An 18,600-nucleotide genomic window follows, 5' to 3' on the forward strand; every position below is an offset into this window, starting at 1 on the left:
TGCCTAGCAGTTAGGTGTAACCAAGTGATTTGTGGCCAGGGAACGTGAACCACAATGATATGAAGCACTCCCAGGCCTTTCTCACTAAATACCCCCAGGAACAATCCTCCATGACCTTTCTCCTGCTCACAGATCTGACACAGTCACAGCAGAAGGGGCCTGGGACTCTGGACAACAAGTTGAAGAGCCACCTCCCCAATTGCCTGCTTTGGATTCCATACGTGAAATAGAAATGTCTACTCCGTATGTAGTTGAGATTCTGAGTTCCATCTGTTATAAAGTGAGTAATTAATTATTTAACTTAATTAATACATCTCCCATCTGATCTAGCAATAACTGCCTTTTAGGGTTCTTCTGCTGTTGGAAACACAGAACTCAGACCAAAACACCTCTAAGAGTCCACAGATCTCATCTGAGCCAGGCTTAGGAGAACAGACTCCACATTTACAGCTATATACAAATCTGAACCCAAATGCAACCATGTCCCGGACCCTCCAAAAGACACAAGGGACCGTACCTGCCAACAGAGAGGACAGTGACTTCCCCTTGGCGCCGTGGCCGGCTCTCTCTGGACTTGTTGGTGGGTTTTATGAAGTGCCATCGCTTGTGTCGACACCGCTGACACACATCTCTCTCCACAGCTCCACCCACTGTGTGTAGATGGTGGCCGCAGACATGCTTCCCTGGGGTACCTCCTGGTGACAAGGGCCCAGGACTCACAGGTGGGCTCCCAGGGGTGCTGGGGGTCACTGGACTAAGGAAGGAAGGAAAAGGAGGAAATAGAACTGATTTAACTGAAATGCCAGCAAAAGTCATCTCTCCTCTATAATGTAAAAAAATGGTTAAATGAAAAAAAAAACACAACTTCCAATTGTCAAATGGACTTTGTGAATGTTAGGCAGCAGGCACTCAGGACCCTCGACCATGTAAGGACAACACATCTCTAACTAGAATAACGTGATTTATCACTTTTAGAATGTAATTAACTGGCTAGAAATAAACCACGGCTTCTGCTAATGATGCTCTGCTTGACTTTACAGCATTAGGCTTCTTTGTAAAACACGCATCTCCCACCTCATGCTTAGCCACATCTGCCTGGAACTCGGCTAAGAGATGCCTGGAACATACATGCCCTGGGGAAGAGAAAACCTTCAATTCCAATTGAATTTTCAGATGACTTAATCTAGACTATTCAATCCAATCAGACTACTGCATCAAAAGAAGAAAGCTTTAAGGTCAAGGTATGAAAAGTAATGCCTCAAACAGGTGTTTGGTGGTGGCGATAAGTCATGAAAATAGCTAACACTTCGTATTCTAAGAATTTTTTATATAATTCAATTAATCTTTATAAAACCTTACAATGTATGTACTATTAATTTCCTTGTCTTAAAAATGAGGCCACTGAGGCTCAGAGAAACTAAATAACTGGCCTGACGTCATACAGCAAATAAGTGTGGATCTGAAGAGAAAGTCAAATTTTAGAAACCACACTCTTACCCACCATGCTATATATTGTGCTTCAGAAACAGTGGAGGCCACTTTAATAATCTAGAAGAAATTTAGCCAGACTAGTCAAATCACAAAATGCAGAAGTATATAGGCCAGATGTTGGCTACCTTCAAAAGGCACATGTCAAGGTCTGGCCCCTAGAAAGGAAGGGATTAGAACAGGACAGGGCCAGACTGACCAGGAATAACCAGCCCTCTGGCAAATGTGGGTACAGAAAGGGCAGCACCTCTACAAAGCTGATACCTGAGATGTCAGCAAGAGCCCCAAGGGCACATGGAAACCTTACGATGGCAAAAAAAACAGCCATGGGCTACTGACAACTAGCCTGCCGCACATTCTTGAAGTACAGACTGTGACAGGAGACAGTCTTAACGGTACAGCCAGTTAAAAGTTTCCTGGTGCTCTTTAGGGATCCACTTTAAATTGTTAAAATAAAACACAGAGCAGATCCTTCCTGGAGGAACACAGTGTCAACTTAGTCCCCTAGACCAACCATCCCCAGGTGCATCCCATACTTCCATGTCTGGCACCTTTTCTCCTGCACTTTTTTTTTTCTGCCTGCAACCAGCCCCTGCCACTTGAATGTCCACTCCAGATGGAGCCTCTTCCATGTACCTCCCTGACTTTCTGCTGGCCTCACAGAGTCCCTAGAGCTTCCGGTCTTCACCTCCTCTACAGCCACTTAGACTGTGCACCACAAGGCCTCATGCACCTGTCTCCATTCCTACAGACTCAGCTCCTCCAGGACAAGGGTCTGTGCATGTCCTGCTCTAGCACAGCACCCAGCACACAGTGGGCATTCAATAAAGGCTCCTTGCTGGAGAAATGAAAAATTTTATAAAATACAGCTATTGGCAATTAATTATAAAGGAATATAGAGCTCCACAACTATAACCTAAAACCAGTAATTCAAAACATACAATTATCATCAAACCAACCTGGTCTTCATTCAGTCATCACTGTTCATAAGGGTCTTTCACTGCCCGAGGTACTTTACATTCCTCATAATAACCCAATGGAGTTAGTACAATGGTCTTTCTCCATTTTACAGACAATAGGTGGAGCTCAGAGTGCCCAAGAACAGGTAGCCAATAAGAGGTAGAAGTAAGATTTGGTGTACCAGTTCCTAAGCTATGTTCCTGCTCTTAGTCTCTTGACCTTCCTTCCTCCCAGGAACGTTCTATAACATCAATTCTTGGCCAAGGTGACACTCCCCCAGGGGACACTGGCAATGCGTGGAGACATTTGGAGCTGCCACACCTTGTGGGAGACGTTAGGAGCTGTTCAGAAGGGCATCTACTAAGTAGAGGCCAGGGATACTATTAAACATCTCCACAATGCACCCAACAGTACCCCTCAGCAAAGAATTGGCTGGTCCAAGATGTCAATAGCACCAAATTTGGGAAATCTGCTCCAGCAGAACAGCATTTCCAATGCCATCCCATCTGAGCAAACAACTGGGGAAATGTCTCATTCCGTGGGAGGAGGAGACTTACCTTTCAATATCACCCAAGCTGTTATCTGCCACCATAGCCTTTAAAACGTCAGCATTTGCTAGGGAATAAAAAGAACATTAAAAAATTAAAGTAGAAGGGGTGAACAATCATAGAATTATCACATCATAAAAGCTGCTGGAAAAACATGGAATTCAGGTCTTTCAGTTTATAGTTGATCCTGAGACTCTGGATAAGGGAGAAGGTTAATTTTCCAGGTGAGTCAACTAGCTTAGCTCTGCTTCAAGACCTGTAAGTCCTTAAGTCAGGCCAGATATCTTAAAATTAGTATTGATCACAACATATATATGTAATTATCATATATGACACATATATATGAAATATAGGCTGACAAATTAGACTTCTGATGTTAATTTTTTTAATCTAAATATGCAAGGGGGAGGGAAGCTAGGCTTTCAACAAAATCAAATTGAATCTCAGCTTCTAGGGTCCCCTGTCCACACTCACACCCTCACCCCATGTCCCTTTCCCTCTTGCAGAGTGGTCAAATTCTCAAGAATCAAAAGCTGAAGTGCATGTTGCATTTCTCTCAGCTATTTAATTGGCAAGGCCAAATACTCTTGCTGCCTCCTAACCTTTTCCATTGATTTTTAAAGCACTGTTCTCATGACTAACCACAATGAATTCTCTAGAGAGGAAAAAATAAAAAATCACTATTTACCATGCGAGCTGATGCCAACATTTAACATTCCAATGAACCCCCAGAGGAGGGCAATTAAGGCCAGTTCCAACCACTCCTGCTGGAGGTGTTGAGAGCTAAGGGTTTATAGGAAGCATTTCTCAACCTAGTTTTCCTTCTTGCCCCACCCAGGAGCCTTCTTCCTTATTTATTTTTTCCTATTTATACTCCATGAAAGTGAAGATACATATCTTTTCATGTTCCAAATGCTTATCTGTGCTGTGTTTGGGTTCCCTCCATGATCCAATTTTCATCCCCTAGGGGTCCTCTTGGCCTACTGTCACCCTTGAGAATGCATAGATTTCTTTTTAAAAAAATATTAACATAACATACCATCCTTTGTTAAAAGAAATACTTTCTTTGCCCTTCATAACTATCCCTGAGGATGTCCAAATGCGTTTCCAAACAAAATTGATTTAGGGAAAAAAAAAAAAGACCCTTGTCATTGCAAAAGTAGTAAAAATGGATTCATGGAATCTCCTTCAATGCAAGGTGACACCTTACCCTTTGTAAAACATTCAACTACTCAACTGCAACTGAGAGATTGTCAGCCATTGTATCTTTTAACTAATAAAGACGGGGCAGGAAAATTAACTTTGCTCTCAGAAAATGGGTTGAGATATTGCTGTGGTTTGGATGTGCTTTTGCCCCCCAGAGATTTGTATGTTGGAAGTTTGGTCCCAGCATGGCAGCCTGGGAGGTGGTAGGACCTTTAGTGAGGTCTAGTAAGAGGTGATGAGGTCATTGAGGGTAGAGCCCTCAGAAACAACTGATAAAGATCTTATGGAACTCTGGCTGGTTCTCAAGAGGGGTTTGTTATAAAAAAGAGGGATGGAGGTTACACAAGGGGAGAGCTGGGCATGTAGCTCACTGGTTGAGTACCTGCATAAGGCCCTGGGTTGAATCCCCAGTGCTGAAAATGAACAAATAAAAAAGGAAGCCCAACTCATAAATCACTCTAAGGCTTCCTGTGTTCCCATGTGATCTTTCTCTTTCACACATACTTCCACCATGATGCCACCTATTGTGTTGTGACCCAGCCCAGGGGTCCTCCCCAGAGGCCAAATCAATGGGGCTTCCTAACTTTGGACTTTCAATGACCAAAACCGTGAGCTAAATCAACCTCCCTTTTAAATAAATACTCAGCTTCAGGTATTTAATTATAGCAACAGAAAATGGACTAATACAGGGATACAGTCCCATGTACAACTTTGTAATTGATTATATTTAAAATACACAGTAATTTGCCAGTTTATCAAACTTCAAAATCATAAAATCAAAAAAAGGGAAAACAACAACAAAGGACATAAAACATGGATAGCAATAACTTTAATACTAACAATTAAACTAATGAGCTTTTTAAAAACAAAGCTTAAATAGTTGCCTGAGGAAATTATTCACCTATAAAATGATGACTGCCTATAAAATGAAACATCAAGTTGTAAAATGATACCAGAAGATAAAATGTATTAAAATAATTACCAAAGTTTGTGTTCTGTAGACTTGTTTCTCTTTTTTTGTGTGTAGGGGGTATGCTACTGGAGATTGAATCCAGGGGTACTTCATCACTGAGATATATCCTCAGCCCTTTGAATTTTTATTTTCAGACAGGGTCTCACCAAGTTGGTGAGGCTACCTTGAACTTGTGATCCTCCTGCCTCAGCCTCCTGAGTCACTGAGATGACAGGCATGTGCCCTTGTGCCTGCTGTTTCTCATGTTTTTATGAATTCCTGTGACTTATTATTATCTCTTATAAATAATTAGTAAACAGCTTTTTGTTTGCTCTGAATGAAGTTTCTAAAAGCAGACTCTAATTCCTACACAAACACCATTCTCATCCACACTGTGGGGGGACGGTGGGCATATGGGATTAACACAGAATACATATTTACACTCATGTACACACGCAAGTCCCCTCTATCTCTGGGCTAACGGCCAAGTCTACACCAGAGAGTAAACTGCAGTAATGTGTCCCTGGGGAACCTTTCTGATTTTCTGTGATGAGAAGGCTTTCTAACATCACATCACATTAGGACTTGAAAACACACTTTAATTTGGTTGTAAAATTATAATAAAAGAACAATAATATAGGTTCTATTGAATAAACGGTTGTCCCATGGTATCTAGGGAGGATTGGTCCTTGGACCTCTCAGAAGACACCAAAATCTTCAGGTGCTCAAGCTCCTCATATAAAATGGCAGATGCCTATGCAAATTCTCCAAGTACTTAAGATAATCTCTAGAATACTTTTAATACTGAATGCAATGTAAATACTATGTAAATAGTTGTTATTCAGAATTATATGTTTAAGGAAAAATGACAAGAAAAAGTATGTACATGCTCAGTACAGATGCAACAGTTTTTTATTGTTTTGAACAATTTCAATCTGCAGTTGGTCAAACTGGCAGATACAGATCTTTCTCTTCCACACATACTTCCACCATGATCTCAAAAACAAAAGTGCCAACTATCTCTCCTCCTACTTTTATTATCCATAACTCCTATTAAGCCATAAAAGATGGTTTTTTTATGCTTGCCAACATTTTGTCAGCTATACTTCCTTTCACAGGCTTCTTGAGAATGGGCAAGGAAAACCCATAGAGAACAAATGGGTGGTGTTTTCCAGAAAATGCTTCCTCTTTTTCCCCTGAATTCATGCTTTATCATATGCATAAAAGAGTCCTTTTCGGGCAAGAGCATCCTGTAGTCTCCCTTACTGCTATCTCTTCAAAGTTTTCCTGACACTCAAGGCAGAAGTCCCAAGCAAGAACTACTATTACCATCACCAGAATTAACAAGGCTGATATGTGCCAGTCACTGCCTAAAAGCCTCACAGACCTTACTCTGTTGGATATTTCCAAGGCCCTAATACAGATAGAATTATCATCCCCATTCTACTATACAGAGAAATGGAAACTTACTAGCTGGCCACAGTCACACAGCTAGAAGTCACTTGCCCACCCCCTAGGACTGTCTGAGCAAGTACTTTAAACCCTAACACTCTCCTTCCTACTGTTTTAAGGTCCAGGTTTCTACCCAAACAGACACAGACTGACAGAAGTTCAGAGCACACTCTACTTATACAGCGCATGGCAGAGCCCTCTTGGTGATCCTTTAGTTTGTGGAGGCATCTCTTCTGCCGTGACAAAAATTGAATGTCACAGTAAGAGCTTCATAAAGGAGCCTATCTCTCTCCTCACGTGAATATTTCGGGATATTTGGGAATTAATTATAAAACTCTCCATTTGTACTCTGGCAGACAGCTTACGGGCCTACCCAGAAAACAAAGCTATAGAATCCCCAGAACTTTCCAAACTTGTAAGAAAACTCCACTGACTATGGAATTTCCTGAGCCATAGGAATGTCTTCTGTTATTCATAATGAGCCTCTTGATCACACTCAGTCTACACTAATGGAGTGACTTAGGGTGGGGCCAGTTGTCAGAAAGGTTGACACTTTCAGTCCCAACCACTGGGAAGTAGGGGAGCGGGTCTTCTGGGCATGGAGATAAAGCTCTACAAAAACTCTTGAACAATAAGATTTAAGAAGCTTCCCAGTTGCTGAAACCATGGGGGTACCTGAAGGGTCCTGTGCTCAGAGAGGACATGCAGTCTCCACTCCCCAGTTCCCAGGATCTTGCCCTACACATCTCTTCCACCTGGTTGTTCCTCAATTAAAACCATCACAATAAGGCAGTAAATGCAATCAGGCATTTCCTTGAGTTCTACAAGCCAATTTTACAAATTATCAAGCTTCGGGTGTGGGGGTGGTTATGGGAATTCCCTAATAGTCTACAGTCAAAAGTACTTGAGTCCTGGACTTGCAATTGGCATCTGAAGCTGGGCAATCTTGTGGGACTAAGCCTTTAACTTGGGGATCTGATGCTAACTCCGAGACAGGGTCAGAACTGATCAGAAATTAAATTGTAGGACACTCCTCTGGAGTTCAGAGTGTTGGAGAATTGCTCAGTGTGGAAAACCCCACATCTCCTGTCAGAAATGCAATATGAGGGTGTGGAGAAACTGTGTTTGCCTAACTGGTCAGCTAAAAGATCCACCACCAAGGGACAGATACCTAAACTAACACTCAGTTCCAAAATTCAAAGACACGTACATAAGTACAGTTTGTTTATCTGATCTTTACAGTCTTAGAAATTAAAACCTGCAAATTAAAAGGAGATGTAACAATGCACAGGTGGAAGACACACTATTGAGAACCAGACACAAAGAGCTGTATTGCTCATTAACCATGTGAATTTAACCCCTTGGAGCTCTCTTTTCTTCAGTGGTAAAATGGGCATGAAAATACCAACTTTAGAAGGATGACCTGATTAATTTAACTCCTTGGAACCTTTCTTTCTTCACCTGTAAAATGGGTATGAAAATATCAACTTTAGGGGGATGATCTGAGGATTAGATGAGATTTACACACATAAAGCACCTAGATTTAAATCATTTAAATACATACAGCACACTCTAAAAACAGCAATGAAAATTATGCTGAGCCATATAAAGCTGCTTTATATGGTACCATATAAATCTAAGTGAAGAACAGCTGAATAGTCTAACAGCTTGGGCCATGCAGTGCTCTTGCTGAAAATCAAGGATATTGGGGAGGGGAGATCCCCAGGGGAAGGGCTGAAGGCAGAAGGGCAGGTACCTCCTGATGATTACAAAGGTATTTCAACTTTTAGACAGATGGCTCAACTATATCAGTGCCTGCTGCATGAGTCAGCCAGTGATGACCAGAACAAAGATTAAGGGAAAGTTTTTCTTCTAAATTGTATACTCAAAGTATTCAATATGGGAATCCATAGCTTTGGAGGAAGTGGGCAAGCACTTCTACAGACCTTGAGAATTGCTAAAAGGATAGAAACTGCTATGGCCTGGGTGTGGCCACATGATTAATCCATTCATGGACTAATGAATTCATGGGTTATTGAAGCAGAAGCTTTGTTGTAAAAGAAAGCACTCTGTCTTGCCACATTCTGCCTTCTGCCACATTATGATAAAGCAAGAAGGTCCTTACTGAGCAGATGCTGAGCAGATGCAGGTGCCGTGCTCTTAGATTTGCCAGCCTCCAGAAGTAAGGGCTAAATAAACATCTATTCTTATAAATTACACAGTTTGTGCTATTTCAGTTATAGCAACAAAAAACAGGATGGTATCCTTCTGAGATAATAACCAGCATTCAGAACAATGATCCTACTTCATTTAATCAAGATTAAATGAATCTTCCATTTAAGTGAAAGAAGGTCTAGGATACATTTCACAGGGGACAAACACTTAAATCCATAAGGGTTAAGCTTTTTTAAAGTTTCAACACCTAATAGATAACAGAAAATACAAATCCATGGAGCGGAATGCAGGAGGCGATGCTAGTGGATGGGGGAGGAGGCATGGGAGGGACTGCTCAACGTCGTGTAGTTTCAGTTCACAAAGATGAAACAGCTGTGGACAAAGATGGTGGTGACCCTGTACAACACTGTCAAATACTTAATGGCATTGAATTCTATACTTTAAAGTGGTCACAATAGTAAATTTTGTCATGTGTATTTTACCACATTTTTTTTAAAGCACAAAAAAAGTGAAAAGATTTATGATTTTGTCATGATAAACCCAACCCACTATGTATAACTATAAAGCTCTGATAAAAATAAAAAGACTTTTGAAAAGGGAAAAAAGAAATAGATAACACGGGAGTGTTTATTATACTGAGCACTTCACAGGTTGCTATTTTGCAAAAGTGCTGTGAGGCAAATATTATTATGACCCTCATTCTGCAGGAGGAAACTGAGTTTTCATGAGGTAATGACTTTCCCCAAACTGTACACAACCAAGAAGTGATGAGGCCAGGCTTTGATATAAGGTGTCAGCCCCAGGGCTGGATCTGCTACACTGAGACCAACTGAGACTCAAAATAACTCACAAAAGTAAAACTCCCATGGCTGGGTAAGGCTAGAAACTGAGGTATCAGGAAGCTCAGGCATAAAACTAATGAACAGTCCACACAAATTCTGACTCTTCCAAGCAGATTTTTAATAAAACTAAAATAGTAAATTGTTCTAGAAAACTAAAAATCCATACCTTCATTTTTCATGATGTAGTGGACAATTCGCCCAACAGTGTCACTATTTTCATTTAAACTGTCATTCAACTCTGAAAGAAAAAAGAAAAGAGAACATGTTATAATCGGTTCCCAGTAACAGGTCAATTAGACCTTCATCTCAGAGCCCAACATCTCACTGAACAGCTTCCAGAAAGGTCAAGCACTCATGCACAGCGCTAAGATTTAGCTTTCCTCCTTCATCCCCAAACTTCCCTGTGTCACATGTTGTGACTTCACTGACAAAAGCATAAAAGCACGTATTGCAGTTGCCCCTAGATCTCTTCTCAAGATCAAGGTTACTTTCCAAGACAATAATATAGAAATGCATTTATACCAACACTCACTGCTATTATTTCTTTCTCATCATTTCCTTAAACCTCATTAAAAGTTAAAAAAAAAGATTCCCTTAGATTTTATTTTAACTGCAAGCTTAAGAGTATTAATTTATTTTTCAAATTGGATAATTATCCACCCATGTTTATGAAACTCTCTTATCCTTTCTAATATAGTCCCAAATTATCTAGATCTTGGCCACAGTTATTTATCCACAAACTTAATTTACTTTGGAACACTCTATACCAGTAATATGTGATGGTCCTTGGACGGGGAAAAAAAAAACAAAAATCAAACCTCCACTCATAAACTGATCTGTATAACTTATTTCAAGACAAGAAAAAAGAAGGAAGGTTCAAACACTCCATCCTACTTCACAGAGAAAAAAATCAGGGTATACAAGGCCCACCCAGTTACCCAGAAGTGTCTTCTCCATGCCAAGGCTGTCTTTGCTTCTGTGTGAAGCACATGTTGGGACAGACATACAGGAGCTGAGGGAAGCCAACATGCAGGTGGCTGTGAAGAGGCAGAGGAGGAGGCTCTGCTTTCTGTTGACAAACACTAGGCTTTGGTTTGCTCATGAGCATACACATGACTCATCAAGCAACCGTGTTCCTCCTCAGCCTCAAAGGTCAATGGAGGTGGAAAAACCAACAGTCCAGCAAGCTGGCAAGGAATGAGGAACCTTCCCCCACAGGCCCTGCTGATTTGCTCCATGGGTAACCTACTCCAAATGTCACTTCTCAGAGGGGCTGAACAGGATTTAGAGAGTTATCTACTTTCCCTCAAGGGCCAAGCCAGGAAACGTCCCTGAAGGATGACTGGAAAGAAATACAAGGGGAAACAAGATGCATCTCTCAGGTTTATCCAGACACTACCTCAACTCCACATGACGAGGAAAGGATGAGACATGCTGGAATTCATACCACCAGTTCTACTTTTACTCCACTATTCACATAATCATTTCCTTAACCAATATAAATTTCATTTGCATAGATTTAAGATAGAACTCCCCCCGCAGAAGTAATACTACAAAAATAGTGAGACTTGTTCAATTTTCCCACCATCCTTATTACAATCTGAGTCAACAATAACACCAAGGAGCGACGTCCACTGAGTGGCCCTATGTGTCAATCACCACTGCATCTTCTCTCTAAATTTCAAAGTACATGACAAGTTGGAGACTTTTATCCTCATTGAAATTAAAATAAAATGTCAATTAAATTAGAAATTAATTTAGACAAAATTAAACATGGCAGATATTCAGAGCACACATAACTTGCTCAAGACATTAGGGCCAGAGAAGGTAAATGCCCAGTAGGTGAACAAAAACAAGGCTTCAAACTCGAGGTGTGATTACTGGAAAACATACACTTACATTACACCAAATGAGCTGCTATTGCCTCATAAATACAGGAAGCATATGTGACTGGTTGCTTATTTAAAAACTGTTCCCCCACATGTAAAAGGAGCCCAGGTTATTTACCTATCTTTTCAACCTTTTCCTCTTCAATGTCTTGCTCAGCCTCTGTAGTACAACGATAACCTTTCTTTTTAAGCAAATGACAGATAAGGACTCCAAAGAGACCCATGATGAAGAAGACAGGGACAAGCACATATGCAATGTATTCTGGATGTCCATTCCCAGTACTGTTTGTGGGTGATGGCGTTGTCTCTGTTCTCGAGTGCAAAGTGCGGCTGCCACCATTGTCTACAGAAAAGAACATGCACAGTTGTTATTACATGGGATTGGGGCAAAAGAAAATTCTAATGACTCTCAAGAAATGTTCACATTCAGTCAGTGTCTCTAGCCTGGTGAAGTGGTATACTCCTATGATTCCAGCTACTTAGGAGGCTGAGGCAGGAGGATTGCAAGTTTAAGGCCAGCCTCAGTAACTTACAGACCTTGTCTTGTTGTAGGGACAGACCAGATAGGACACCAAAAATAGCAAGAAACCATTTTATTTAGCTGCAGCCTGGTTCAGAGGGTACAGCTTTTGCTGTAATCAATTAATCCCCTGAACCCCAAGTTCAGGTAGTTTCATAACTTTATACTCAGCATGTAAGGGGAGGGGCTCAGAAGTTCAGTCTGCAGAAGTTCACATAAAAGCAGCTTTTTCTTTCACTGTTCTGGGCAAGTTAATCCTTCAAGGACAACACCTGAGAAGGAAAGAGATTCTTCTCCCCTTTTTTTCCTTCCCCCTGCCAGCTGTTACCATGGAGCCCTATTGGAAACTTATCTTAGAAATGTAGACATCTGTGAAGCTCCAGCCCAAGGTCACAGGCCTTGTTAAAGGATTTGTCTTTTTTTTTTTTTAATCACATTTTGCATTTGCAAACACACTTCTACAAACTACTATACTGGATACATGTTTGTGAAAAACTAGTAAGAGGGCATCCAGCACCTGGAGTGCTGATTTCTTCCAGGCCAGTAGCCAAGTAAAATAAAGCAACAGGAAAATAGGAAGTTTACCTACATTGAACTCTTTTGTAGAGACTTTTTTGCTGATAGTCCTAAAATCAATTATGGTGAAGATTTCTGGAGAAGCTTAGTTAAGATTTTCGGTGGTGGTGGTGGGGGGGGTGCCACTATAGTCTCAAAATAAAAAATAAGAAGAGCAGGGGTGTAGCTTGGTAGTAGAGCACCTCTGAGTTCAATCCCCAGTACCAACAACAACAACAAAAAAAAAAAAAAAAAAAACCCGACAGCATCTATCTAGTTCCAAAACCACAGGCCACACAGCCTGGAGGGTCTGGCAGCACACAAAGAATAAGAGCCCAAACTTGGGCTAAAACAATCCCAATTCACCTATGTTTGCCACTCATACACAGGAACCCATCCAGGGTCATATAACCTCTTGAAGCCTGTACATTTATGTATCCATTCACTTATCAAAATAAACATTTACTGCATGCCCATTATTTGACTCCCCTACCCCAGAGCTGGGAATAGACAGGAATGGACAACATAAATTCAGCCCCTGCCATCTTGGAGTTTGGGGGAAGCATCATAAACAGCACTAAGAAAATCAGTATCTGGTCAAATCATGGCAGATGGCGAGAAGGGTCATGAAAGGAGTACACGGTCACTGGAAGAGAGAAAATAACACTGGGACCTGGCTTCTGGCATCAGGAACAGGAAAGTTGTGAAAGGGGCATAGTATGGAGAAAAAGAGAAGTTTGCTTTTAGATGTGTCAAAGTACCACATGGACATGTGCCAGAGGCAGCCAGATATCATGGCCTTTGGGGGTGCCACATGGCCTCCAAAAAGTAAGAGAGAGAGAGAGAACCTGGAATATGCAATTATAAGATGTGGCCAATTAAGATGGAGCAGACTACACAGAAATAAACTGTATTGTGTCATGGAAAAATGAGGAAAGAAGTAGCAAATGAAGTGAGGGGTCAGGTAGATCTCAGCAGTTAGAATACCTTGCTTCTGAAGTGAGAAAATGAGGCTTCCTTCCATCACCAAGAGTCATACACACAGCTTACAAAACCCCGAAACTAGCAAGCTAGAGACATTCAATCATATATAACCTTTCTCAAGAACATTTTGGGGAGGAAAAAAAAATCAATGTTACAAGGATTGTATTGGGTACAAATAACTGGTATGAAATGAGAGCTCATCTCAGGAACAAACAGTTTCAAACAGAAGCTTAATTTGCAAACCAGAGGCCAACGAACAAAGGGCAACCTCTATTACACAGGAATAGTCATTGTCTTTGAACAGGAAAAAAAAGAACTGGTTCCTTAGGTTTGTAAAAAGCTGCATTCATTATTTTATCAAGCAACCTCTAGAATTTGAGATAACCTATAATTTTTTTCTGATTTCTCTCCCAAGTATATGTAGTACAGTTCCTGCATAATGACATTTTGGTCAACAGTGAACCACACACATATTTGATAGAGGTCCTGTACGCTTACAATGAAAGCTGAAGAATTCCTGTCACCTAGTATTTTCTGGATCTTTTCTGTTTGGATGCACAGATACTTATCCTTATGTGACAGCTGCCAACTGTATTCAGTATAGTGACATGTTATACAAGTTTACAGCCTAGAGCAATAGGCCACACCATATAGCACAGGTGTGTACAGACTGCACAATCTAGATTTGTGTAAGTACACCATCACCTAATAAAGTATTGCTCAGAGTGTATCCCCATCACTAAGCAACACATAACTATATATTCCTAAATATATGCAACTATGTCATCTAAATTAAAGTTTAACCTCAAGCCTCACCTTCAATATAAACTAGAAACACTTTTTTTTTTTTTTTTTTTTGTACTGGGGACTGAATCACTTTACCAATAAGCTACAACCCCAGCTCTTTTTATTTTTTAAGATAGGGTCTCACTAAGTTTCCCAGGCTAGCCTCAAACTTGTGATCCTCTTGCCTCAGTCTCCCAAGTCACAGGGATCATGTTCATGTGCAACTATCCTGGCAGTACAGTGCTAAGTAAGTTTTTTTTTCCTTCTTTTACTAACACATGTTCTATGCAACAGGACTAGGTGACAACTGAGATTTTTATTCAGAATAACTGTTTATTCAATTCAGAGGTGGTAACAAACTAGTTTTGGGGAAAAGAAAAACAGGATGAAAATAGAAGGCTCAGAAATGGAGACAAATAGCACCTCCTGAACTAGATGGCTGGGAATAATTGTCAACTTGGCAACTAACAAACCCTTACACATACTACCTGTTTCCACAGTTCTGTGACTTATAAACATGTATCATTGACTTTCTCTTATAATTATTGTTCCATGAAAAAAGTAAAATATGAATCTAAATTTGTGAAATATACAAATTACAGTGGGGTGCAACAGAGCACTAAGGGTAAGAGCTTGGACTGCCAGGCAAAGAAGCAGCTCACCCACCCACTAGGCAAGTCATCTGGGGCAAACAGCTTAACTGTTCTGTGCTGAGTTTGCTTGTCTGTTAGATGGCATCAAAATGACTGTACCTACCTATGATGATTTTAAAACACAACCCCGAATTTTTTGATACTGCTCCCATTGAGACGTGAGATCTACATCTCCTCCTCTTAAATGCACATTCTATGTTTTGCCTGCCAAGGGAATTTGTTGGGAGTGATGCACTATCAAGTTCCAGACATTTTCCCCTTCCAGTATCTTGAGCCACTTGTTCGTCACCACACCATGAGAAAGCCTAACCTGTCCTGTGGTTGGTGACCACTAGTAGGTATCAACATGCCACCCAGTAACTAAGTCAGCTTTGAAGCAAATCCTATAGCCCAGTTGATTATGCATGGACCAAAGATGACCTCTTCCCAAACTATAGGTCCCTAAGCCAAATAAATGACTTTTGCTATCTTAAGACACTAAGTTTTGGGGTAGTTAGTTATATAGCAATAATAACCAGAAGGCCACCTGAGGTACATGATGTCACCCTAAAGATTAAACATATTAATATGTAAAGCATTCAGAAGAATGACTAAGGAAAGGTGAACACTATGAAAGTATTTTAGTCATCATGATTACAGACCTGCATTACCCAATAAATTAGCCACTAACCACATGTAGCTACTTAAATGTAAATGTAAATCAACTGGACTTAAACTAGAAATTCAGCTCCTTAGTTGCATTAGCCACAACTAAAGTGCCCAACAGTTATTTATATGTGGCTAATTGCTACCGTACTGGTAGGTCAGATAAAGAACATTTCCATTATGCCAGAAAGTGAAAATTCTACTGGACAGCTCTCTTATAGATTTACAAGAGTTAATGAGAACAATGTTGACTGGAGAATCTACTTAAATAATTCAATAAAAAAGTAACTATTTGTAAATAATGCCTAAAACATTTGTTAGCTTATGTTGGTTTAGCTTTCCTTCAATTAACACAAATACATTTCTCCAAAACACTGTGGCTCTCTTTGTCCTTCACCCCCCAAGCTGAATTATGTCTGAATTATGAACAAATTATTTATTGAGTCAAAATTAATAGCAAAGGCTATCATATCGATTATGAATGTAAGTCAAAAAACAAAAACGCCCGCACACTTAACAATGTAATACTAAGACAATATCTAAGTCAATCAATAAACAGCATTTGATGGAATAATATGTACCATTTAAAACTACTTATGAAGATTTCATGGAGATATGAGAAAACATGAGTGCTCCAATGTTGAATTTTAAAATCTGGATTCACCTTACATGAAATATGATCTAACTAGTAAAAAAAAAAATTAAAAAAAAAAACAAAAGTATAAAATGTATAAAGCAAAGAGCAAAATATTAAGTGATTCACTTAATATGTGATTCATTCAAACATGATTCAGTTGAGAGTAAAGGACAATGAAAGATACAGTGTTTCAAAGTGTTAACTGAAGGAAAGCTAAACCTACATATGTTAAGAAATGTTTAGACATTATTTACAAAACTTTGTTATTTGAAAGTTATTTTTCATTGAATTGTTTGAGTAGATTTCCAGTCAACATTTTTCTTGTCAGCTCTTCCTTATAAATCCACAACAAAGTTGTCCAATAGAACCTTCACTTTCTGGGATGATGAAATTGCTCTTTATCTGACCTGCTAGTATGGTAGTTTTATGACTGAGATAATTTTAAATTTTATCTTCATAATTTTCCTGAACTTTAAAGTTACTTTGTATTGCTTTTGAACCAAGAAGGTAGATACTTACTTAAAACCTGCAGAGCAGAAGTTGTCAGTCATTGGTGATCACAGACCCTTGATGGATGAGGCCAACTTCAAAATCTTTCCTCCAATTTCTACAAACCCTTGGACCCCAAGTTAACATCAGGGCCAGTGACATAAGAATGATGCCCAAGTTTCTACTTGAGCAACATGGGAGTCATGGCTGCCATCCAAAGAGATGGAAAATATGTCAGGGTGAAGGGGGGAAAGCGATTTTACTTGTTGTTATGTGTTGAATTTGGTCACTCACCCTTCCAAATTTGTTGAATTCCTAACCCCAAATACCTCAGAATGTAACCATATTTGAAGACAGATCTTTAAGAAGGTAAACTAGTTAAAATAAGGTCAGCAGGATGAACCCAGATCCCATATGATTACTGTCAATATAAAAAGGGGAAACTTTTTATATTGGCAGATACACATGCGTGGAAAACATCATATAAACCTAAAGACAAAGATCTGGGAGATGCTTCTACAGACCAAGGAGCATCAAAGATCACCAGCAAACCATCATAAGCAGGAGAGTCATGGAATAGTGTCTCTACCACAGCCTGAGAAGGTACCAACCCTGCTGACACCTTGATCTTGGGCTTTCAGTTTCCAGAACTATGGGACGATAAATTTCGGTATTTAAGCCAGTTTGTGGTACTTTGTTTAGAAAGCCCTAGCATTTGGCATGTGAAGGATATCATGATCTCAATTCTGAACAATGGTTTGAATGTCTCCTCCACCTTTGTGTTACAACTTAATTGCCATTATAACAGTATTTTTATTTTTTTATTTGTTTTAATTAGTTATACATGACAGTAGAATGCACTTATATGCTTTGATGTATCACACATTCATAGATGGGTTATAATTTCTCATTTTTCTGAGTATACATATTGTAGAATCACATTGGTCATACAGTCACATGCTTATAACAGTATTAAGAGGTGTCAGGTCATGAGGGATCAGGGAGATAGTTATAATGAGAGGGGACTCCTGATAAAAGGATAAGTTTGGTCTCTATCTTTCCTGTCTGGAACATGCTCACTTGCCCTTCTACCATGTTACGATGAAGCAGGAAAGTCCTCACAAGATGCCAACACCACACTCTTGGACTTCCCAGCCTCCAGAACTGTAAACAAGTAAACATTTATGGTTTACCAATTACTCAGTCTGTGGTATTGGTTATGGCAACAGAGACAAAGCTGAGGGACATCTGGAGGGAAATATCCACTGAGCAACAAGATCTGCTCTATCCAAAAACTGAGAAAGGAAAGCCAGGGCTCCACCTGAGGATACAGAAGAAATTTTCAAAAGCAATGTGTGGTCAGATGTTATAAGAGAGTACAACTAAATGAGGAAGGGAAAAAAAATGGTACCACTGCTATGATAAATAGTATGGAGATCCTCAAAAAAATTGAAACTAGAACTACCAATATGATCCAGAAATCTCATTCCTAGGTATATAGTCTAACAAACTAAAATTAGGATTTTGAAAAGATATCTGCATGTCCACAGTCTCTGAAGCACTATTCACAATAGCCAAGGGGGGATGGAAACAACCTAAATGCCTATCTGTGAATGAAGGGATAAAGAAAATATGGTGTACATATACACTGGAATACGATTCTGCTTTATAAAAGAAGCAAACTCTGCCTTTTGTGACAACATGGATGAACCTGGAACACAATAAGCTAAAAGAAATAAACCAGCCACAGAAAGACAAACTATCAATTACATGAAGTATCTGAAATACAGTATTCCCTCCTATCCACAGGGTGTACATT

At 39.8% G+C, this 18,600-nt stretch overlaps 1 protein-coding gene across 2 annotated transcripts in view; it reads right to left on the bottom strand.

Moving 5' to 3' along the window:
* RELL1 (RELT like 1) overlaps window positions 1–18,600 on the bottom strand; it is a 71,227-nt gene that overhangs the window by 25,687 nt on the left and 26,940 nt on the right. For both annotated transcript variants that reach the window (XM_081303279.1, XM_081303280.1), the window contains exons 2-5: window positions 11,631–11,855; window positions 9,790–9,861; window positions 3,006–3,063; window positions 518–754 (exon numbers count right to left, since the gene is read on the bottom strand). In XM_081303279.1, coding sequence (XP_081159405.1) covers window positions 518–754; window positions 3,006–3,063; window positions 9,790–9,861; window positions 11,631–11,855 — 592 coding nt within the window. The remainder of the gene's footprint in view (window positions 1–517; window positions 755–3,005; window positions 3,064–9,789; window positions 9,862–11,630; window positions 11,856–18,600) is intronic.

Source organism: Spermophilus citellus, assembly GCF_964194105.1.
Source record: "Spermophilus citellus genome assembly, chromosome: 8".
Taxonomy (NCBI): Eukaryota; Metazoa; Chordata; class Mammalia; order Rodentia; family Sciuridae; genus Spermophilus; species Spermophilus citellus.